Source organism: Heptranchias perlo, chromosome 2 (assembly GCF_035084215.1).
Source record: "Heptranchias perlo isolate sHepPer1 chromosome 2, sHepPer1.hap1, whole genome shotgun sequence".
Lineage (NCBI taxonomy): Eukaryota > Metazoa > Chordata > Chondrichthyes > Hexanchiformes > Hexanchidae > Heptranchias > Heptranchias perlo.
This window is the reverse complement of record NC_090326.1, coordinates 25,380,463-25,404,920: the sequence shown is the minus strand read 5'-3', so window position 1 is coordinate 25,404,920 and position 24,458 is coordinate 25,380,463. Positions and strand designations below refer to the sequence as shown.

Genomic DNA, 24,458 nt, shown 5'->3' with positions numbered 1-24,458 from the left:
GCAAACTTCATCAAGCCCCCCACATTCAAGTTCAAATCATTAATATATACCACAAAAAGCAAGGGACCTAGTACTGAGTCCTGCGGAACTCCACTAGAAACGGCCTTCCCCCAGTCGCAAAAACACCAGTCAACCATTACCCTTGCTTCCTGCCACTGAGCCAGTTTTGGATCCAACTAGCCACTTTCCCTGGGATCCCATGGGCTTTTACTTTTTTGACCAGTCTGCCATGTTCACTAGAGGTAAAAGGAATAAATCCAGCCTAGTCAAGTTTCTTTGTTCGGTACGCAGTCTATCCTGAGGAACTTTGCCTTAGCCGTCACAAGAGACCATGTGTAGCTGAGACTCGCGGACAAGGATAGTCTGGTTCGATCCCCAGCCTGGACGGGGGCAGAGGCGTTGGAACTGGCCTTAGCACCTTGAGTTAGGGGGAAATCAGCTTGGGTTTCCATTTCTGATTTGTTATCCAGAGACTCCTTGCTGGAAATGTGTATGTTGGATGAGGACAGGATATGGGAGAGCTCATTTGCAGGTTTAAAAGCTCTCGCACCATGTTGGAAAATACTGTTGCGTAACCACAGTTAGGACTATTTTGTCGAAGGATGAAGTTTTGTGTAATTCTCCTAATTCTATCTTTAACATTTCTGCAGTTTTCTAATGGCCCAGGTCTTTGGTAATCCTCAGTTCAAATGGAAGTTAGATACAGCTTACCAACCGTGACTATTTCCCAAAGGGAAAAATGGGGTCATACTTTCAATAGGACAAGTTTAATAGCGCTATTTTTGGTCTACTGTTTGAAACTTTGCCAACGAAGGTGTTACAATTGTGACTTTGTCCAAAAAACAGTAAGCAAACAGCCTGGAAGTTGCTGTGGGAAGTATTTCCACTGTGATCTTTTCCAAGAATGTCATGTGGTGTGACGTGGTGAACCTTGGAAGCCCCAACAACACCTGAACAAATGTCTTGAATATGCAAGTGTGCTGGATGAGAGAAATTAATTTACCGAAGTATTGCCTTTCCTGTTTTTCAGCATCAAGTTGTTGGCTGTGCAAGAAATTATTGATCGGGAAGCCCTGGAAAAGGTAAAGATTTATTTTTTTTAAAAAAACCTGTTGACTTCTAAGGTTTGTAAAAATTTTAAAGAATGGGTCAATAAATTTGTGAGGGGGGCTGTGACTTGTCTTTTGTGGACAACCATTAACACTTTTGACGGTTCAGTTAATGAAGCAGATAATGAGTGAAGCTGAAGTGGTTTACGTTTCCCAGCTGAACCCTGGGTATATAACTGGCTGAAAATCACCAACATCCAGCTGGTGGTTGGCAGTGATCAGTGGGGATCGGGATGTTGTGCGTGTGTTTCCCTACTTTCCTGGCATGACTCCAGTTTTACAGCCTGTTATCTTAGGAATGGGGAGGTTTTATGGCTCTACAAGATCTCCAAAGCCCTCCTTCGACCCTACAGGGAAATGTTTTTCCTTGTCTGGGTGGGGGGGGGGGGGGGGTAGGGAGTGTGCTGCTATTGATTGAACTTCCAGGCTGCTGGTTGGAGTACATGCATGTTGACCAAGTCTGGCCATCTTGGAGACTATGTGCTGGCAGCCATTGTGGTGACAATACCCTCCACCCTCTCCCCCTCTCTTGCTGGCAGTAGGACAGAGACTGGAGTTGCTGCGAAGGATATGGAGCCAATACCTAGTCAGCTCTAGCCATGAGAGCAGCAGTAGCACTGGGTTAGGGCCACAGAAAGCCACATCAGGAAGGCCCTGGTTCCTCTAAAGGTAATGGCTATTACATATTCTATTTTTAAAAAAAAACATGTGTTTTATACTTAAATTTTTGTTTTTGTGCCGACAATGATTTGCTGATGACGATAAGACTGGAGTATCATGATGTTGTTACTATAAGTTTATTGACACATAATTTTGCAGTTCTTTACTGCATTCAGTACATAATGTTGATATTAGTGGCTAACTGCTTAAGCAGTACCTCAGTCTATTTGCACACCTCGGTACATATAAGCCTTATGTGGCACAAATTAAATGCGGTTTGGGTTTTATATTTAATTGTGAGTAAGAGATTGTGGCATTCAGAAATTGTTGCATGGGATCCTAGGCATGATGGAGTGCACCACTTTCATGCCTCTGGGCTATATGCTCACTACCTCGAGAAACTGGTTTCAGTGCACTAGGGTTTGAACGCTTCCTTCTAATGCTCTTTGCATTGGATACTCTGATTCATTCTTTGACCTGGAATTGAATTTCATCAATGCAATACATCTCTGCTCTAAAGCATTTTGCCTATAATTCCTGGGAATGAGCAGGAACATGGCACTGGACTGTTTACACCACCCAAACTTGTATCATTTTATTTCTGAGCTAGCTTTTATGTTCCCAGAGCTTGGTAGGTTTTACCACAGTCTGTGGGGGAAACAAAATCCACGCAGTACTGCTTTCAATTTGGATTGTTCCTTTAATTCAAAACTGTTGTTGATTTGAAACTAGTCTAACTTTCCCAGCTGTAGTGTACAGGGATCATCATCATCCTTTTTGTAGGGGAAAGCAATTGCCCAAAACAGCCAGTTTGGATACATGTCCCTTTGAAGTAGCTTGGCATTGAAGCAGAAAAGAAGGAATGATGGAGCTGAAATGATGAGGCTGTTTCAGTGACAAAGGAAACGAGCCATTCCCAGGATGCTGGTGCAAAAGCAAACCTGATTTAAAAACTTTACGCATCTACAAATATGCCCTGTAAACTTCAGTGACCTGATTAAGGCTAGTGGACCTCAGCCATAACAGTATTAAATACAAAGCTGATATCTGACACTTAATGCATTGCTCTGTTACGAAGTGCAAGGCTTTGGGCTCCAGACAGTGCTGCAATGAGGATAGAGCATATCACAATCTGTAATGCACACAGGTACACCCAGGCTCCCCACACCTGCATTTTAATTGATGACCTTGTCCTGCAGTCTGATGTATGTCAACCCCTATACTAACTACTTGCTTATCAGCTAATATTTCACTGTAATCCACTTGCATCAACTTGTCATTGATTAGAGGTGCATTTAAAGTTCTTGAACACACCAAATGTCAGGTACATGTGTAAAATTGTCAGGGATTTACAGCTTTTCTTGCTGCAGGAATTCAAAGAAGGGAAAGGAAGAATTCTGTTTGCAGTTAATTATTTAACCTTCTGAAATCTTCATCAGGATCTGATTAGCATTTTGATTCTACTTTTATTCTGTGTATGCTAGGTAGCTGACTGTTTCTAAAGCAACATATTAATGAGGATAACTCATTCAATTATCCTCATTGGTGTACGTATATATACTTTTTAAACTATTGAAATATTTAATTTATTCCTCATTAGAAATAGACATAGCAAGTTATCCCGAGGGCTCATTGGATCAATGCATCGTGTGGTGTAGACACTAAGTCACACAGAGCCACTCTCCCCTGTGCTGATTTAGCTGATGTCAACCAGGACAGTAGCAGTGGTGGGAATGCTTTAATTGGCCTCAACATCCTTGGGCAAGGGAGGGAAAAATCTGTCAAAGTTCTGGCTCCTCATTGCTATCAAATTACTCCTGCTAAAAAGTTAGTGTTTTTGTGTCTGTATAAGTGTGTGTGTGTGTATGTATATATGTCTGGAGAGAGTAAGATTAGGCTCAGCTATAACGCCACCTAGCCTGCTGCAACTCTCTGTCTAGGCTCATGCGTAAATAAAGTGAAGACCACTTGGTTAAGGTATAGGAGGGCTTCTGGCCCTTGTGTAATCCTATCACAGCATGATTCGGAACCTTCCAAATTTATATGGAACTTTTAACATAGTAAAACGTTCCAAGGCGCGTCACAGGAGCATTATCAGACTAAAATTGAGATCGAGCCAAAGAAGACGACATAAGGACAGATGACTAAAAGCTTGGCCAAAGAAGTAGGTTTTAAGGAGGGCCTTAAAAGGGGTGAGATGGGCGGAGAAGTTATGGGAGGAAATTCCAAAGCTTTGAGCTTAGATGGCTGAAGGTACGGCCACCAATGGTTTGGCAAAGGAGTAGGGGATGCACAAGAGGCCAGAGTTGGAGGAACACGCAGATCTCTGAATGTCATAGGGCTGGAATAGGTTACAGGTAGGGGGGTGGTGAGGCCACAGAGGGATTTGAACACGAGGATGAGAATTTTAAAATAGAGGTGTTGGACCAGATTTCAGATGTAGTTAAGATTTTATGCATGGGACTCAACTGTTTGTCCTTCTGTCACCCCCCGCCCCTGCAAATCTTCAGTGATTTAGGAGGAAGCAGTCTAAAGACACAAGTAGCTGATAAAAGCAACAGCAATGTTTCATATGGTCCAGATTAGTACCAACTGTGTGGAATTCTTTGGCTACATGTGTGGAATGAGAAGGCGGCTATATTTGGGGTTTGCTGCAGATTGCCAGATGAAAATAAGGGAGCGATGTCACCTTCGCAAGAAGGGTGAATAGCATTGTTAGGAGACTGCAACCAGTCCAACACAAAGTGGAAAGGTCTCTGAACTGGTCAATGCTTCTTGACACAGTGGCCCAGAATTTGCTGGGAAAATAACGGCGAGTTTAATACGCACACCGTTATTAGTGTGTAAATCGTCTAGCAATTTGTGGCGAGGAAGAGATGCACACCACAAATCACCACAAATTGCTGGACGATTTACGCAGCTCTGCTGTTAGCCTCGCGAAAATGGGAGCTTGCCATCAACCTTCCCATGAGTTTCAAGAAATTGCTGGATTTGCACCGTAAATTCAAATTAAACTCGCTTCAGAAAGTTAGGGCTGGTTTTTCACAGCGTAAGGACCCTGTTAATAGGGTGATTTATGTTCCTGCAATGCCACTCAACTTTGGCTGCCCAGAAAGGGAACAATTGAAATTTTGGAATTTCACTCTGGCAGATAGTAAATTGTTCCTGGACATTTTCAAATTTAATTTTTTTTTCATTTTTCTTAATTTTCCTTTCTGTCTCTTTTTTACTCTCTCTTAATCCAATTTTTCTTTCCCTCTCTCTTTCTGTATTTAATTTGACTCTAATTCACCCTATTTCCTTCTCAGTCATTCGCTTGGTTACTTTCTCGATCCTTAAATTTAATTGTTTAAGGAGATAGACTATTGGTCCCATCATTCACCAAGGTCCCAGATGCCCATTGACCTTGTTATCAGCTTGCACGTCCAGCAATTTATGGCTCAAAAATAATTGGATCTGAAGGGTGAGACTCTCAGCACATGCTGAGATGCCCCGCTCCAGCAAATTCTGGGCCATTGTGTCAAGCAGCTCACAAGGGACAGCTCTCTTAGTTCTTGTGAGTGACCCATAGAATGTCCAGGGATTGGAAGTATTTGAACTGCTAAGTGACGGTGACCGTGATGTGATAATATAAATCTGACCCGGGGAAACCATGGACTTGTGTAACTAAACCCTAGTATCCACCTTTTTAGATGGACAAACTTCAGGCTATCTTGGTGACAGACCAGCGATTAACACTCAAGGATAGATCTGTCGTGAATAAATAGACATTCTTCAAAAGTATTTATTTGGGAATGCAGGACAGGTTCTTAATTGCACTCAGGCAATGTAAATGAAAATAGAAGAACAGAGGAATTAAAAGGGAGGGTGCGGGTGGGGGTGGGGGGGGGGAGGGGGAGGAAGAAGAAGAAGAAGGGGAAGGCACGATTTGTAAAGCTTATAGGCAGAAAGGAGCGAGCAGCCATCGGCTGAATGCAGGAGACTTGGATGAAGATGTTCTGAGTGCAGAGAGAGAGCTAGAGTGGGATACAGCAGAAGATTCTGACTTGGGATTACTGACACTGAGTGCCAAAAGAGAAAATGTTTCTTCTTTCCCTTAGCATTGCTGTCCCTGAACTTGAGTACAGATTAACTTTGTGGTTTTAAGTTGATTTGATACCATGAGGAAGTTACAGCTACAGAAATTATTATGACCTATGGACGATTAGATGTATGTGCTGGTCAAGACCTTTTCATTCAACAGCCTCTCATCTCCAAAATTGCTCCAGTCATTACTGTATTTAGTCATTACAACTCACTAGTCTTGTCTTCTGACTCTTTCTCTCACTAGTACTAAAATCTAAATATGTTTTAAAGCAACGACACCGGGGGAGAGTCTGTCGTTGGCCTACTCTACCTTCGTACAATCTGTGGGTATAAGTGCTACAAAATATTTTTAGAATTAAGTGTTTGACAAAAAGATAGAAATGCAAAGTACTTTCGTGGTAAATTATGAAAATGCGCAAACTGGCAAAAGGCAAATTCATGACTGATGTCATGACTGTCTTCTCGTGCACAATGATAACACTTGGAATGGATTTCTCGGTAGGATATTGGAAGCAAAGACTCTGGAACTCTAGGAATAGTTGGATGCTGCGATGGGGAGCATTGTAGGGTTTTTTTTCTTGAAAAGGATGAATTAAATGGGCTTTAAAATGTTCCTATGTGATTACATTTCGGAAGTACTTCATTGGATGTAAAGCGCTATGGGGCACCCTTAGGACATAAAAGGCGTGATATAAATATGCAAGTTTGTTCTTCTATAGCTTTCTTCGAGCCATATTGATTTTATGAAATAGTGGAGCGCTCTGTGTATCCGTTCCAGTGTTTAATCTCTCCTCACATTTCCAAGACACAAAAATAAAAACAGCAGGCCCTTCTCTTAAAAAGCGATCAAGACTGGTTAATATTTTGGGTGTAGATCCTTCATTTTCAGGGGTGCAACTTGTCTTTGCAAGATCCTTCCATCCTGTTCCAGCAAGGTGCCTTGACTCCCATCTGCAGAAGAGCACCTTGTACACCTGCCATCCTTATGGACCTCTCCCAAGTGGGGGGTGGCTTAAAAATCTTTAATTTGAATTAGTCCTGTCCAGAAGTGAACAATTCTGTTTCTTAATTCTCGATTCCTGCTGGGGAGTTTGAATTCCGAGGACTCCTCCAATGGTTTATATTGATTTTCAGCATCAAGTAGCTGAGCCATAAAGATTGTAGGTTTGATGCCTGGAGTTTGCACTGAGCGAGCTGATTGCAGCCAGAGCTAAAATTGTTTCTCCATGCTGCTCCGTGAGGAAATGGAAAATTGGCCAAGGTTCCTGCTGCCTTTTCACGGCTCAGAGATCCATGCTGGACTGGTGTTTGTGTGTGAATGTTGGATGAGTAGAGGAGCAGGTTTGACTGATTTGTGGCCCCCCCCCCCCCCTCATTGATCCAGTAATCTGCTGACACCAATGCACACTTGGGCAAGGAACCAGAGAGCAACCAGAACCAGTGAACCAATTTTGAAGAGAGAACAAAATTGGCTGGAAGAGAAAAAATGTATTTTATGACCAGTGCTGCCTTAGCCGAAAATAGAATATGTATCGGTGAGTCACCGAGCTGGAATGAGGTTTCCTGTCTGTGGCTCAATTTTAAAAAATCAGGCTTTAGCAAGAGCCTCAAGTTCAGTTACCATGGTGTATATACTACACAGATATCATGTACAAAATGATGAGTTATTGCACAGCTCTAACTATAACCCTGGACATCAGTTGGGGGGGGGGGGGGTGGGGGGGGGAAGGGAGGGGAGAAAAAAAAACAAGTTATTTTAGCTGTTACAAAAATCGAAAATGGTGGAAATACTCAGCAAGTCAGGCTGCATCCGTGGAGAGAGAAATAGAGTTAACGTTTCAGGTCGATGACCTTTCATCAGAACAGAAAGAAGTTAAAGATTAAACCGTTTTTAAGCAAATACAGAGTCAAACAAAGGGGTGGGGATGGGGGGGTGAGGAGGGGAGGAAAGATCAAAAGGGAAGGTCTCTGATAGGTTGGAGTGATTAAATGACAAAAGGGACGATGGTGCAAGGCAAGGAGGGTGGTAATGGGACAAGTAAAGAAACAAAAGATGGGTCCAGAGGAGCTGTAAATGGCAACAGCAGAACCATTAGCAGCAATTGCTGTCCAAAAAAATAGCATTGTTAATGATCTGAAGTTATTGAAATCAGTGTTGATTCCGGAAGGTTGTAAAGTGCCTAATCGAAAGATGAGGTGCTGTTCCTTAAGCTTCATTAGAACAGTGTAAGAGGCCGAGGACAAAGAGGGACAGGGAATTAAAATGGCAAGCGACCGTGGAAATTCTCAAAGAAGGGCAGAGGAGTTTTCCCAGTGTTCTGGCCAACATTTCTTCAACCAACACCACCAAAAACAGATTATCTGATTGTGAATTAATTTTTTGTAATGGGACCTTGTTGCGTGCAATTGGCTGCCATGTTACCATACATCACTATTTGTTGTGCGCGCTTTGGGATGTCCTGAACATGATCAGGAGCTAAAAAAAATACTTTTATTCTTGCCGTGATCTTAATTCATCCAAGTCAAAGCAATTATCCAGATGGCTGTCAATTAGTTGTGGGATAGCAGATAGGGGAAAAGGTGAAAGCAACTAAAAGGTCGTGATCAGGGCCATATGTTATATAGTGACTGAATCAGTCAAATTCCATTTTTATGACCTGGCATTTTTACCAGCACTTTGGATTGCATTGCATCAATTTATATTTATGCCCATTGGTCTATGGTGACTGAATAAGTTGCATTCAGTTTTTATTACATGGGATTATAAGATTTTCACTAGTGTTCATGATATTCTGTAGCTAGACAGTTCAATCTTGAGCAATGTTTTTCTCTTGCTAAAATTAGCAGGGAGGGGAATTACGCTCTAAATATATACGGTACACCAGATGCTTTTCTCCCACCCCCCCCCCCCCACCCTTTTATAGTTCAGATTTGCTGCTGACAGGAAGGCTACTGGTGACCAATTTGCAGTTTGAACGATCTGGAGCTGTTGGAGGCAGTGAAATCTTCCTGCCGCTAACTGATGGAGCCATCGGCACCAGTTGTAGGCAGCGCAGGCATGCATGCAGCATTTGGTGTCTATGCCATTTTGCGTGGGCATTGGCTGGCTTCTCAGCCCACAATCCAGGGTGGCAATGGCAGAAGTGCATTGCTGGCCTGTGCATACCTACCCCTGGCACTAGGGAAGGTCCCGGCCAAACGAATGGTGACTTCTTTGCATAACTGGAACTGCATGAGATCTGGGTGTGCCCAGAACTGTTTAAAGTTAACTTCGGCCATCAGCGAACATGCACATTTCCCAGCAGCTCAGCACCCCTTGGTCAAATCTACACCACAAGGTACTTGAAGATTGAGGGCCCCAGTTTAAGTGGGGATGGTTGGGCCACAACAAAAGCCAACACAGTTGTTGACTTGAAGCAATTCTGTAGTATAAAACGGGTGTCATGTACAGTTTAAATGTCTGGACCCGAGAGTATTATAGGCAGTGTTTAGACAAGTGATTGGATGCAGTATTTCTACATGTATAAGGTTTTTAGAGTGGATTATGCAGATGGGATACAGCCCTTCAATGAACCTGCAAATTATATGTGCAAGGTAGAAAAATCTGTTATGAGGTTAAACTCCAACCCATTTAGGGGACGATGCTATCTGTGTCTGTTACGTTGTTAGACACCCGCTTTCAACAGCAGTTTAATCTCCTGTAGTTGCTGATTGATTTTAACGCTCTCCAGGGAAAGTGAAGTGAGATTTGGTAGAATAATAACATTCAGCATAAAACACTCTAGATTCACAATCAAAAGCAAAATGCTCCGGGTGCTGGAAATCTGAAATAGAAACAGAAAATGCTGCAAATACTCAGCTAGTCAGGCAGCATCTGTGGAAAAAGAAACAGTTAACCTTTCAGGTCGATTACCCTTCGTAAGAAATGGAAAAAGTTGAAAATTTAACAGTTTTTAAGCAAGTACAAAGCCACGGAAAAGGGGGAGGAAAGAACAAAAGGGAAAGTCTGTGATGCGGTGGAGGGCAGGAGTGATTAAATGACAAAAGGGATGATAGTGCAAGACAAGGAGGGTGATAATGGGACAAGTAAAGAAACAAAAGATGGGTCTAGAGGAGCTGTAAATGGCAACATCAGAATCGTTGTTGGTAGTTGCTGCCCAAAAAAAAGGGAGCAGTAGTTATGATCTGAAGTTATCAAAATCAGTGTTGAGTCCAGAAGGTTGTAAAGTGCCTAATCGAAAGATGAGGTGCTGTTCCTCGAGCTTCTGTTGAACTTCATTAGAACAGTTTAAACGCCGAGGACAGAGTAGGACGGGAATTTAAAACGGCAAGCAACCAACAGATCAGGGTCACACTTGCGGACTAGCAGAGGTATTCAGCAAAGTGATCATCCAGTCTGCGTTTGGTCTCCCCAATGTAGAGGAGACTGCATTGCAGTGAATACCGTATACTAAATTGAAAGAAGTACACAGTCGAGAGCCCTGTCAACTTCAGTGGAGGGGAGTCATTGGTTGAGGAAAAAGGAAGACGTAGCGGAAGCAGTAGTGTGGAAGGTGGCATCGTCAGAACAGATATGACTGAGAAACTGGGAGAAGGGAATAGAGTCCTTACAGGAAGCGGGGTGGGGAGAAGTGTAATCAAGGTAGCTGTGGGAGTCGGTGGGTTTACAATAGATATTGGTTGACAGCGTATCCCCAGAAATGGAGATAGAGGAGTCGAGGAAGGGAAGAGTTGGAGGTGGACCATGTGAAGGCGAGGAAAGGGTGGAAATTGGAAGCAAAGTTGATGAAATTTTCCAGTTCGGGGTGAGAGCAGGAACCGGCACTGATGCAGTCATCAATGTACCAGAAAAGGAGGTGAGGGAGGGGACCTGAATAGGACTGGAACAAGGAATGTTCCACGTAGCCCACAAAAAGGCAGGCATAGCTGGGACCCATGCGGGTTCCCATAGCGACACCTTTTATTTGGAGGAAGTGAGTGGAGTCAAAGGAGAAGTTGTTCAAAGTAAGAACAAGTTCAGCCAGGCGGAGGAGGGTAGTGGTGGATGGGGACTGGTTGGGCCTCTGTTCAAGGAAGAAGCGGAGGGCCCGCAGGCCGTCCTGGTTGGGGATGGAGTTTAGAGGGACTGGAGGTCCATGGTGAAAAGGAGACGGTCAGGGCCGGGGAACTGGAAACTGTTAAAGTGGTGGAGGGCGTCAGAAGAGTCGCGGATGTAGGGCGGAAGAGATTGGATAAGGGGAGAAAAAAGTGTCGAGATCGGATTCGCAATAATGTACTGCAAAAGTTCTCCCTGGTGTCCTAGACAATATTTATCCCTCAACCAACATCACTAAAACAGATTATCTGGTCATTATCACATTCGCTGTTTGTGGGACCTTGCTGTGTGCAAATTGGCTTCTGCATTTCCTACATTAGAACTGTACTACAGTTCAAATATACTACTGTGGTTGTAAAGATCTTTGGGATGTCCTGAGGTCATGAAAGGCAAAGACAAGTCTTTTTAAACTGCAAGATCGCTGTGGAGTAACAGCGCGACATAGGGGTCCCTATACATGCATCTTGAAAGGTGGAAAAGTTTTTTTAAAAAATTAAATGGTATTCTGAGTTTTATACATGGGGGCATTGAAATCTAAAGCAAGTAAGTGATCATGAATTTGGACAAGACATTGGTTAGGTCACAGGTGCAGTTTAAATGCACTGCTGAGGACTCCAATGCTCAGAAGGATATTCGAGCCATGGAGAGGCGACAGTAGTGATTCATTAGGAATAAGAGGTTGAGATAGAAGATCAGCCATGATCTTATTGAATGGCGGAGGAGGCTTGAGGGGCCGTATGGCCTACTCCTGCTCCTATTTCTTATGTACTTATGATGAGCAAAACTGTGGCAGATGGAGTTCATTGTGGGAAAGTGTGAAATCATCCACTTTGGACCTAAGAAGAAAGATAGATCAGTATATTTTCTAAATGACGAGAAGCTGGGAACTGGATGAGCAGAAAGATTTCGGGGTCCAAATACAGAAATCACTAAAAGTGGACAGGTACAAAAAATAATTACAAAGGCTAATGGAATGTTGGCCTTTATCTCAAGATGGCTGGAATACAATGGGATGGAAGTTATGTTACAGCTGTGCAGAGCTCTGGTTAGACCCCATTTGTTGTCCTGCATTCAGTTCCGTGCACCGCATCTCAGGAAGGATATATTGGCCTTGGAGAGATTGCAGTGCATATTCACCAGAATGATACCAGGGCTAAAAGGGTTAAATTATGAGGCCAGGTTGCATAGACTGGGCTTGTATTCCCTTGAGTATGGAAGATTAAGGGGTGATCTAGCTGAGGTGTTTAAGATGAATAAAGGAGCTGATAGGATAGAGAGAAACTGCTTCCTCTGGTGGGAGAGTCCAAAACAAGGGGACATAACCTTAAAGTCAGAGCTAGGCCAATCAGAGGCGATGTCAAGAAACACTACTTCACACAAAGGGTAATGGAAATCTTGAACTCTTTACTACCACCCCCCCCCACCCCCCCCCAAAAAAAGTAGTTGAGGTTAGGGGTCAGTTGATAGATTTTTTTTTGTTAGGCAGTGTTATTAAGGGTTATGGAAGCAAGGCGGGTAAATGGAGTTAAGATACAGATCAGTCATGATCTGATTGTATGGCGGAACAGGCTCGAGGGGCTGATTGGCCTACTTATGTTCTTGATAATTCTAAAGAAATGCCTCAGATTTTTGAGCCTTTTTCACTGGAATGAAAAAAAAAAGCTATGGGGGGTGGGGGCTTTCAAAATTATGAAAAGTTTTGAGAAGATAAATGGAAGATTATTTCCATTGGTAACAAGAAGCCATAAACTCGACCATTGCTCGAAGAATGAAGTGGAAAATTCAAAGGAATGTTTTCACACACAGTTAGTAGAGCATCAAATGCTTCAGCACAAGTGTCTGTTGAGGCAAAGACAATAACATCACTTTTTAAAAAAAAAAGACTTATTCTATTCCTTTTTAAAAAGAATACAGAAAGTGTTGAGTAGATAGCTGCAGTTCAAGAGCTGACGAAGGCATGATGGGCCGAATGGCCTCCTTCCTTGCACAAATCCCACCAATACAATAATAAGAGCCACATTTACTAAACATTCACAGGTGCCTTGTCTTCCTAAGAATATAAGCCCTGTGTCTGGTGAATTAACAATTTTCCATCATGTGACTGTTCTGATGAATATATGTTGAATATACCTTCCACCATCAACATCCTGGGGGTTGCCATTGACCAGAAACTCAACTGGACCAGCCACATAAATGCTGGCTTTGCCAATGACACTTGTATCCCGAGAATGAATAAATATGTGGTAATGGACTACAATAACATTTACAGCCGCACTGAATCGCCAGATTTAAATAATGAAGTTTTTTGAAGTATTCTGTCAAATAATTAGTGTGCCAGAAAATGGGGTGCAACTTTTTTGTATCATTTTAGACGATTGAAAAAAATCGGGTTTTTTTTCAATCAAACCAGAAAGACTACTTCCGTTTCCTGTGCATCCTTCTCTGAATCTGCACCTCCTAATCATCCAAGTTTATCTCAAAACAAAAAAGCCAGAACATGAAATGTGTTATTTTGTTAAGATTTACAGATACAGGCATAGTGTGGGACCCCTCGAAATATTGACATACTCCCAAGGAAACCCCCCCCCCCACCCCCACAAAACCCTATGTGCTAACTGCTGAAAGACAATGTCCGCTACCCAAATGAAAATAGTGCCATCATTGCAGAGATCTATTCCATTGGGATACAGCAACAAAAGTAATATGCTAATTATTCAAAGAAAAGGTATGCAGACCTCACTACATTGTTCACCTCCCAGTACATGGAGAGCCATTCAAAGAATTATTCCCCGATCCTAAATTTTTATTTCAGTAAAAAGGTACAGATTATTCATGCATAACAGGCATCTGATTTTTATTGTAATTCCAAAACCTGCCAACTACTTCCGGTCAACATTAATTGTAAATCTAGTTACTGTGAGGGTACTGCAGCTTTTATTAATAAATAAAATCTATCACTGTAGTAATGGGAAGGATCTGCTGACAGCATTGGTGTGCACCAATTTATACATTCAGCAATACAAAGTAGCTTAGTCATATTGCACAATATTTCATTTCAGTCAGTGATTCCACTTCAGCTAAAGGCATCACCTTTTCTGTTTTTGGATAACTGATGTGATTCATTTTATTCCCACAAACTTTCATGTAGACTGAAACCAGATAAGGCAATTCAGGCCCTAGAGTCCTTTCTTAATGGACCAAGTACAACTTGGACTCTGTCCCACTCACTTTATCTCCTGGTGGAAGTGACCATCATAAGATTTCCAAGGAGATAAAACTCTTAATAGCCTCTCCCTTAAGGTAATGTAGATGTAGCGGTGTCAATTTTTATCTGATTATGCTCCTTTGAAGCGCCTTGGGATGTTTTACTACATTAAAGGTGCTAAATAAATGCAAGTTTTTATTGAAATTCAAGGATGTTAGTGTAACGTTACATGACCCTTTAATTGTTTTCCACAGATGACATTTAGATTGTATCTGCAGCGTAGATACCATCATAATCATGGGTCTTTTATTTGATCAGTGTGTATACGTGCGTGTGTGTGTATTATATATACATTCAACCTCAATTCTTAAATATTTATCCAGCTCTTTGTCAAAGAGAATTAATTGATACCGTGTTAGCTGATCTTGCTGGGAATCCTTCCACATATCAACTCTGGGAGGGGGAGGGGCAAGATGAGCGTATCTTTCAAGCTTTACCTTTGCTTTAGAGATGCCATTTTTGTATTTGTGAGCTGTAGCTCCATTATCAGCTTATGTTAAGTAACCCACTTGATGCCTCGGTTATCTATGCCCTGCGGCATTTGGAAGATACAACGGCTGTCATTTCTCCAGGGCTCCTTCAAGGTACATGGCAACGTCTCTTCAGCTACATTCAGGACACTTTTTTTGTGTAAACTACTTTGAGAGTTCACCATGCATGAACTGAAACTTGCATCTTTGCTCTGCCACATTTGGATTAGTGACAGGGAGGACGGGTGGGGATAAACAGAGCGGTCAGATTTAAGATAATTGGCAAAAGAACCAGAGGGGAGCTGAGGAGAAATCTTTTTATGCAGCAAGTTATGATCTGGAATGCACTGCCTGGAAGGGTGGTGGAAGCAGATTCAATAATAACTTTTAGAAGGGAATTGGATATATACTTGAAAAGAAAAAAAACTGCAGGGCTATGGTGAAAGGTGGGGGGGGGGTGGGGGGGGGAAGTGGGGCTAATTGGATGGCTCTTTCAAAGAGCTGACACAGGCATAATGGGCCGAATGGCCTCCTGTGCTATATGATTCTAGTGTACCCCATATCAAGCAACTCCAATCACAGTAAATGGCGCACTGCAGAATTTGTGGAATGCCTAAGTTCCCCCTGTTGCCTTGGATGATGGAAAATATTGCACAGGAAGACCACTTTCTACAGGCCAAACTGCGTTGTTTACAAATCGAAGAATACAGAGAAACAGAAAGATGTTTGCAATGAACTATACAATGCAATCATCATTTTGCACTACTTTCAAATTGGGTTGACATTTTAAAGAGAGCCCACTGTTCTTCCAGCTTCACTCAAGAAAACAATTATTGGTAGAATAATTTAGGACATAACTTTTTTCGAAGGAAAGATTATATCCCCAATAAGTTGGAATCTGTGGTAACAGCTGATCATCTGTTCAGTTGCCTGATTGGTGCACTAAATCAAATTCTACATGTCGTATGTTTTTAAAAAAAACTTAAAAAAAAAAAATGACCCTACAGCACAAAACTGACCGCAACTTGGCAATCCCACTCCCGAGAACTCCTAAAGATACCTGGTGGAAGAAGTTTGGGGTGGGTGAGGAAGGGAAAGGGGAAGGACAATCCCATTGGTCGTGGGATGTTCTTCTGAGGTTGGCGTTAAGGCACATTAGCGATGCAGAGTGAAAGGGGCTTTACTCTGCAGCTAGCTGATGATAGCGGATGAGAAAAGTAAGGGTGGGTGAAGTGTTCCATTCTCCAGTACTGAAGTTCTTCACCGTGAGCAAACTATTCACCCGGGGGGAGGCAGAATTGTTTGTTACAAGTCATGAACGTAAGCTCATCTGGTACATTGTTGTTTGGCTGCTTGTTCAAGGATGACCAAGTTATTTTCATCTGCCTCTGGCCTGCCCTAATCCACTTCCTTTTATATGTTACAACCAAAGCTGCTTTTATATGGACGTTGGTGGCATATTTGCACTAACCATTCCCCAATGGCAGATCTCCTACAGCCAGCGAAACCCCCAATGAAAACCGGCCGGATTCCAGCCTCTGGGAAGACCTGATGCCAGATGAAAATCTGTTTCATAAGTTAAACAGCTATTATCTGTAGTTGCTTCTTGCACGTTCAGCTTGTCATCTCTGCATATATCCCCTGGATCTAGTTGCTTGCTTTTGAACAAAAAAACTTTTCCCGTTGACTGCACTGGTTACTGTCACTGTCATGAGTTTACAATTGAGATCCAAAAACCACCCTTCTTAAACTGCGTCCCAATGCTGAAAGTGCCTGCGGTGCCTCCGTATTGATAAAAGTTAGCTAACCGTGATCTGGTATGATAGGCACTGCTGTAGACAGATGCTTTGGATGTGCCGTAGTCAGCAGTATCGCTTGTCGGACATCACTGTCGCCCACTTATCTACACCATCACCGTGTTAGAATGTCACACCATTGGCAGGATTGCTCTCTGCACGTCTGCTTGATCTGACGCATTACATCCCATCATTGTTGCGAAATGAAACCTCTCTCTTCTCATGATGGTCGAGAGATCAGTTGTACAGTGTGGAAGGCTGGAGCAGCCCTGCCTATCGATGCCCATCCCCATTATCTTGAAAGAGCAATTGGCTTACAGTTGGTCCCCAGTCTGAGTGGGAGGCAGGTGGAATGGTAGAAGGGGGAGGGGAAAGAGTTGGGTGGAAGCTTGAGGAGCATCGGCATGATGAAGAGGGGTCGCCAAGTGAAATGATGTTCCGCTGAGCACATGTATCTCCAGTCTGGGGCAGGAAGCAAGTTAAAGGTGATGGGGGAGAGGAAGAAAATATGAAATTGGAAACTATTGAGGGGAAGCAAAGAACCAGGAAGGAAGCAGCAACCTGAGAGAAAATGTTAAACTATATTTGCGGCAGGACCAAAATTCCTGTGTGCAGAGGTGTAGATATAAATGGAGACATTCTTGATTGTTTCTGTTTCTCTGCCTTGCGGTTTTCTCCCCTTCTCCTTTAATGGAGCACTGCAGGTACCAAGGTTTTGGCTGAAGAAAAGAAAGACTTGTATTTATATAGCACCTTTCATGACCTCAGGACGACTCAAAGGATTTTACAACCAGTGAAGTACTTTTAAAGTGTAGTCACTGTTGTAATGTAGGAAGCACAAGATAATTTATGCACAGCAAGCACCCACAAACAGCAATGAGATAATGGCCAAATAATCTTTTAGATATTAGTTGGGGGATAAATATTAGCCAGGACCCCGGGGAGAACTCCCCTGTTCTTCTTCAAAATGGTGGCATGGGATCTTTTACATCCACCTGAGGGGGCAGACGGGGCCTCGGTTTAACATCTCATCCGAAAGATGGCACTCTGACAGTGCAGCCGTCCCTCAGTACTGCACGGAAGTGTTTTGTGCTTCAGTCTCTGGAGTGGGACTTGAACCCACAACCTTTTGACTTGGAGGCGGGAGTGCTACCATGGAAGAGGAATTTGATCGGTTCTCACTTGAAACTTATTTTCTCCAGTAATAGATCATCTTTGGCTAGAAACATAGAAAATAGGAGCTGGAGTCGGCCATTCGGCCCTTCGAGCCTGCTCCGCCATTCATTATGATCGTGGCTGATCCTCTATCTCCGTACCATATTCCCGCTCTCTCCACATACCCCTTGATGCCTTTTGTGTCTAGAAATCTATCTAGCTCCTTCTTAAATATATTCAGTGACTTGGCCTCCACAGCTTTCTGTGGTAGAGAATTCCACAGGCGCTCACCACCCTCTGAGTGAAGAAATTTCTCCTCATCTCAGTCGTAAATATCCTGAAACTGTGACCCCTCGTTCTGGACCCCTAAGCCAGAGGAAGCATCCTCCCTGCATCTAGTCTGTCTAGCCTTGTCAGAATTTTATGTTTCAATGAGATCCCCTCTCGTTCTTCTAAATTTGAGTGAATACAGGCCGAGTCGACCCAATCTCTCCTCATACGACAGTCCTGCCATCCCAGGAATCAGTCTGGAGAACCTTCGCTGCACTCCCTCTATGGCAAGTATGTCCTTTTTTAGGTAAGGAGACCAAAACTGCACACAATACTCCAGGTGTGGTCTCACCAAGCTCATGTATAACTGCAGTAAGACATCCTTGCTCATACTCAAATCCTCTTGCAATGAAGGCCAACATACCATTTGCCTTCCTAACTGCTTGCTGCACCTGTATGTTTACTTTCAGTGACTGGTGTACAAGGACACCCAGGTCCCTTAGTACATCAAGATTTCCCAATCTATCACCATTTAAATAATACTCTGCCTTTGTTTTTCCTTCCGAAGTGGATAACTTCACATTTATCCATGTTATACTGTATCTGCCATGTATTTGCCCACTCACTCAACTTGTCTAAATCACCATGAAGCCTCTTTGCATCCTCCTCACAACTCACGATCCCACCTAGTTTTGTGTCATCAGCAAACTTGGAAATATTACATTTGGTTCCCTCATCCAAATCATTGATATATATTGTGAATAGCTGGGGCCCAAGCACTGATCCCTGCGGTATCTCACTAGTCACTGCCTGCCACCCGGAAAAAGACCCGTTTATTCCTACACTCTGTTTCCTGTCTGTCAACCAATTCTCAATCCGTGCCAGTATATTACCACCAATCCCATGTGCTTTAATTTTGCACACTTATGTGGGACTTTATCAAAGGCCTTCTGAAAATCCAAATAAACCACATCCACTGTTTCTTCCTTATCTATTCTACCAGTTACATCCTCAAAAAACTCCAGTAGGTTTGTCAAACATGATTTCCCTTTCATAAATCCATGTTGACTTTGTCTAATCCCGTTGATATTTTCTAAGTGTCTTGTTATCACATCCTTTATAATAGACTCTAGCATTTTCCCTACTACTGATGTTAGGCTAACCGGTCTGTAGTTCCCTGTTTTCTCTCTCTTTTTTAATTAGTGGGGTTACATTTGCCATCCTCCAATCTGCAGGAACTGTTTCATAATCTATAGAATTTTGGAAGATGACAATTAATGCATCCACTATTTCCATGGCTACCTCTTTTAGTACTCTGGGATGCAGATTATCAGGCCCTGGGGATTTATCGGCTTTCAGTCCGATTAATTTCTCCAGCACTTTTTTACTAATACTAATTTCCTTTAATTCCTCCTCCTCACTAGTCCCTTGGTTCCCTAGCATTTCAGGGAAGTTATTTGTGTCCTCTTCCATGAAGACAGAACCAAAGTATTTGTTTAATTGCTGTGCCATTGTGGGGCAAGAAGTCTTAAAGCTTTTTGGGAAAATGTAATCCTCAGCTTTAATTAAAAATTGCTTATTGGCAGATAGGACAATAAACCTCTGGTCTTTCATATCCACTGGGGGCAATTTTCATCTCTCTACCTAAAAATGGGACAGTAACGAGACCAAACTCGCACAGGGTGGGGCGATCGACTTATCGCTGGAAATCTGCCTGCTGCGAATTTTGGGGGTCAGAACCTCTGCCAGTAACAGGCAGGGGTTTCATCAATGTATACAAACTGGGGTCGAATGATGCGGTTAACACCCCAACACTAGGAACAAGAGTAGGCCATTCAGCCCCTTGAGCCTGCTCCACTATTCATCAAATCATGGCTGATCAATACCTCAACTCAGTTTACCAGCCTTTGCTCCATATCCCTTGATACCCTTAGCTAACAAACATCCATCAATTTCAGTCTTGAAAGGTCCAGTTGTCAACATTTTAAACATCTCTATCAGATCACCCCTCAATCTTCTATACTCAAGGGAATCCAAGCCAAGTTTATACAACCTGTCCTCATAATTTAACCCCCTAAGCCCCAGTATCATTCTGGAATTCATCTCTACCCATGTTGCTGCAGGCAGTTCTTCAACCTGCCCCACAGATCATGGGTGGTACAAGTCTGGGGTGGGAGGGGTGCTGCCATTTCCAGCGATACTTACCTGCTCTTGGCTAAAATCCTGCAAAGTTTTGGGAGTCCATTTGTTTGTAATACATTGAGTTTTTTTTGGTACTCGAGACAATTTTGAAGTGCTCAGTGGCTGTACAACATCCTGAACTCTTAAGAGGATTCTGGCAATGAACTTTTTTCTTCATGGGAGTCCTTTTGGCAATTCCGCTCTGGTTAGAGGTAGAGGAGAAGGAACAGCAACTGGAGGAAGGAGCAAATGGAGGTGCAGCTGCGAGGGAGACCAAATAGAAGGAGGCAGGCTTGCTGGAAAGCTTAGTCTCCAGGCAGTGTACAGGCCCAGGACAACACACCTGCAGTTCTGAGGAGCAGGTCATAAGGAGGCTGCCCTTCCGTAGAGAGGTTGTCACACAGCTATATCGCCTCCCGCACCAAGACCTGTAACCCACTGCCAGAGCTGGCACAGCATTGCCTGATGCAGTCAAGGCCACTGCAGGCCCCAACTTCTTTCAGCTCCTTCCATACTGTCACCGGAAAGTAGATAACATCAGTCAGTCCGCCGTTCGTGTTGGCAGTAAGCAGGTGACTGATGCTATTAAGAGAGATTTTTCTTTTCTTATTTTTAAATTAAGTGCTTAGCTTATCCACTGTTACTGGTGAAATCACCAGGGAATAAAGTTTTAAAAAATAAATGCTCTAGCAATAGCCCACTTGGGTATTACAAGCAAAAAGCTTCAAACTTTTCTTAAATTCAGTTTGCTGTGTTGACTTTTTAAATGTTATTTGCTCCACTGTCGCTTTCTCTTAAATTAAGATAGCTAGCCTGCAAATAATTTTTTTCCTTAATGCTGTCAATTTTTAAAGTGTTATTTGTTAACTGAGTGTGATATCACTCTATTTGTTGAATGTAGACTTCAATGAAAAGAATGCAACACACAGTAATTACATAATAATAACTTGCATTTATGTAGTGCCTTTAACATAGAAAAAATGTCCCAAGGCACTTCAGGGCTGCAAGGGAAAAAAATGTTTACCCATGTTGTATGCTTGTCCAAAAATGTTGAGCAAGAAGTCTCCGCTCATCCAAGAGTACCTTTCCAAATAAGCACGTTGATAAGTGAAGCTCATAACAGATGCTACATCACACCTCCTTATTCTGGACTGGTTTTGAGGGCAGTTCCTCTGTTGGCAGTCTCTCTTGTAGTGGGGTATTGTGAGGCGGTCTATGCTGCTTGGTATCTTGGTCACCAGTTGGCGGCAGAACGCTGCACATACCTTCTTACTTTATCTCTTGGTTTCCAACCACATTCTTATCCCTTGGGATTGCACTACTCTCTCATCGATGTAATTTCCATTTGGTTTGTTCTGCGATTGGAGGTTTTTTGCCACAGGTAGAAGACTGCCAAAGGATGAAGTGAGTAGGATCCCAGGAACCTATTGGGGAATTGCAAGTTTCCTGCTTCTCTTGCACTTAGAGGTTCCTACTAAAGATTAGGACTTCCCTTTTAGGGGCCCTAGTTTTCTGTGTTGCAGCTTTGTTCACATTTCCAGTTAGATTCTTTGTTTAGTATGTTTTCTTCAAGGCTTCAAGGCTTCAAGGATACTCTAGAATATTCTCTGATGAAATGCAGCTGTTATGGGATGCCCCTGAGAATCATGAATTCTTCAGTGATATCATTGCCAGATGTTTCTTGGTTCTCTGTGTACCAAGAAAGAGAAGAACAACTTGTATTTTCAATTATCTGTTTCGTTAAAAGGATTATTTTATTTCTTGGTCTGTGTAATTTCCTTATTCTAGCTGTGTTTCCCTGATGGCTTGACTGCAAAGGGGAAAGCAATTAGGAGCAACTCCCCTACAGATTCCTGGGGTTCTTGTGAGCCTTGGTTCATTGGTAGCATGCTTGCCTTAGAGTCAGAAGGTTGAGGGTTTGAGCCCACACCAGAGACTTGAGCATAAAACCTAAGCTGACACGTCAGTGCAGTACTGAGTGCCCCCTCAGGTGAATGTAAAAGATTTATTTATTGCCCATCCCTAATTGCCCTTGAGAAGGTGGTGGTGAGCCGCCGCCTTGAACTGTTGCAGTCCGTGTGGTGAAGGTTCTCCCACAGTGCTGTTAGGAAGGGAGTTCCAGCATTTTGACCCAGCGACTATGAAGGAACGGCGATATATTTCCAAGTCGGGATGGTGTGTGACTTGGAGGGGAACGTGCAGGTGGTGTTGTTCCCATGTGCCTGCTGCCCTTGTCCTTCTAGGTGGTAGAGGTCACGGGTTTGGGAGGTGCTGTCGATGAAGCCTTGGCGAGTTGCTGCAGTGCATCCTGGATGGTACACACTGCAGCCACGGTGTGGCGGTGGTGAAGGGAGTGAATGTTTAGGGTGGTGGATGAGGTGCCAATCAAGCGAGCTGCTTTGTCCTGGATGGTGTTGAGCTTCTTGAGTGTTGTTGGAGCTGCACTCATCCAGGCAAGTGGAGAGTATCCCATCACACTCCTGACTTGTGCCTTGTAGATGGTGGAAAGTCTTTGGGGAGTCAGGAGATGAGTCACTTGCCGCAGAATACCCAGCCTCTGACCTGCTCTTGCAGCCACAGTATTTATATGACTGGTCCAGTTAAGTTTCTGGTCAGTGGTGACCCCCAGGATGTTGATGGTGGGGGATTCGGCGATGGTAATGCCGTTGAATGTCAAGGGGAGGTGGTTAGACTCTCTCTTGTTGGAGATGGTTATTGCCTGGCACGAATGTTACTTGCCACATATCAGCCCAAGCCTGGATGTTGTCCAGGTCCTGCTGCACGTGGGCTCGGACTGCTTCATTATTTGAGGGATTGCGAATGGAACTGAACACCGCGCAATCATCAGCGAACATCCCCATTTCTGACCTTATGATGGAGGGAAGGTCATTGATGAAGCAGTTGAAGATGGTTGGGCCTAGGACACTGCCTTGAGGAACTCCTGCAGCAATGTCCTGGGGCTGAGATGATTGGCCTCCAACAACCAATACCATCTTCCTTTGTGCTAAATATGACTGCAGCCACTGGAGAGTTTTCCCCCTGATTCCCATTGACTTCAATTTTACCAGGGCTCCTTGGTGCCACACTGTCAAATGCTGCCTTGATGTCAAGGGCAGTCAATCTCACCTCACCTCTGGAATTCAGCTCTTTTGTCCATGTTTGGACCAAGGCTGTAATGAGGTCTGGAGCCGAGTGGTCCTGGCGGAACCCAAACTGAGCATCAGTGAGCAGGTTATTGGTGAGTAAGTGCTGCTTGATAGCACTGTCGACGACACCTTCCATCACTTTGCTGATAATTGAGAGTAGACTGATGGGGCGGTAATTGGCATGATTGGATTAGTCCTGCTTTTTGTGGACAGGACATACCTGGGAAATTTTCCACATTGTTGGGTAGTTCTGGAGCACAAGTCTTCAGCACTACAGCCGGGATGTTGTCGGGGCCCATAGCCTTTGCTGTATCCAGTGCACTCAGCCGTTTCTTGATATCACGTGGAGTGAATCGAATTGGCTGAAGACTGGCTTCTGTGATGGTGGGGATATCAGGAGGAGGCCGAGATGGATCATCCACTCGACACTTCTGGCTGAAGATGGTTGCAAATGCTTCAGCCTTGTCTTTTGCACTAATGGTACTATTTGACGAAGAGCAGGTGAGTTCTTCCCTGGTATCCTGGCTAACATTTATTCTTCAACCAACATCACTAAAAACAGATTATCTGGTCATTTATCTCATTGCTGTTTGTGGGTCCTTGCTGTGGACAAATTGATTCCTGTGTTTCCTACATTACAACAGTGACTATGCTTCAAAAGCATTTCATTGGCTATGAAGCACTTTGCAATGTCCTGAAGTCATGAAAAGCGCTATATAAATGCAAATTATTTCTTTCCAACTGGCAGTATAAGCCAAGTTAAAGCCAATTGGAAGTTTAAATTCCCCAGCACACATTTCTGTTGCGGGGATTTAAAGTGATTCTCTGATCTGCTAGCAGTTTAGAAAGGAGAGAATTGTTTTAAAGCCCCAGTGTGAAAATGCTGTCTGCTGGGGAAGAGAGAAGTTACATTTGTTTATTTTTATGCAACATAACCCTTTCCTGTCTTTAAATGATGAAAATAACCATTCAGTGCATTTAATATCTGTTGACTAATTCTATAGTATTACAACACGTTGCACCAGATAAGAATGAGGTCAAGTTTAATTGTGATGCCTTCCATAGTCAAACATATGAACAACGACAGACAGGAAAAGACCCTCTGGTCTGTCCAGCCTGTCCCACACAACTGTGATTCTTTTTGCATCACGATATATACTCTCCGCACCCTACCTGAAACCATGTGATCTCCTGGGAGAGGTGAAAATCCAGATAAAAATGCAGG

General features: G+C 43.2%; 1 protein-coding gene across 3 annotated transcripts in view; it reads left to right on the top strand.

Annotated features, from left to right (window-relative positions):
• The window catches only part of eepd1 (endonuclease/exonuclease/phosphatase family domain containing 1), a 137,724-nt gene that overhangs the window by 86,406 nt on the left and 26,860 nt on the right, over positions 1-24,458 (top strand). For all 3 annotated transcript variants that reach the window (XM_068001383.1, XM_068001390.1, XM_068001400.1), the window contains exon 3: positions 1,031-1,082. In XM_068001383.1, coding sequence (XP_067857484.1) covers positions 1,031-1,082 — 52 coding nt within the window. The remainder of the gene's footprint in view (positions 1-1,030; positions 1,083-24,458) is intronic.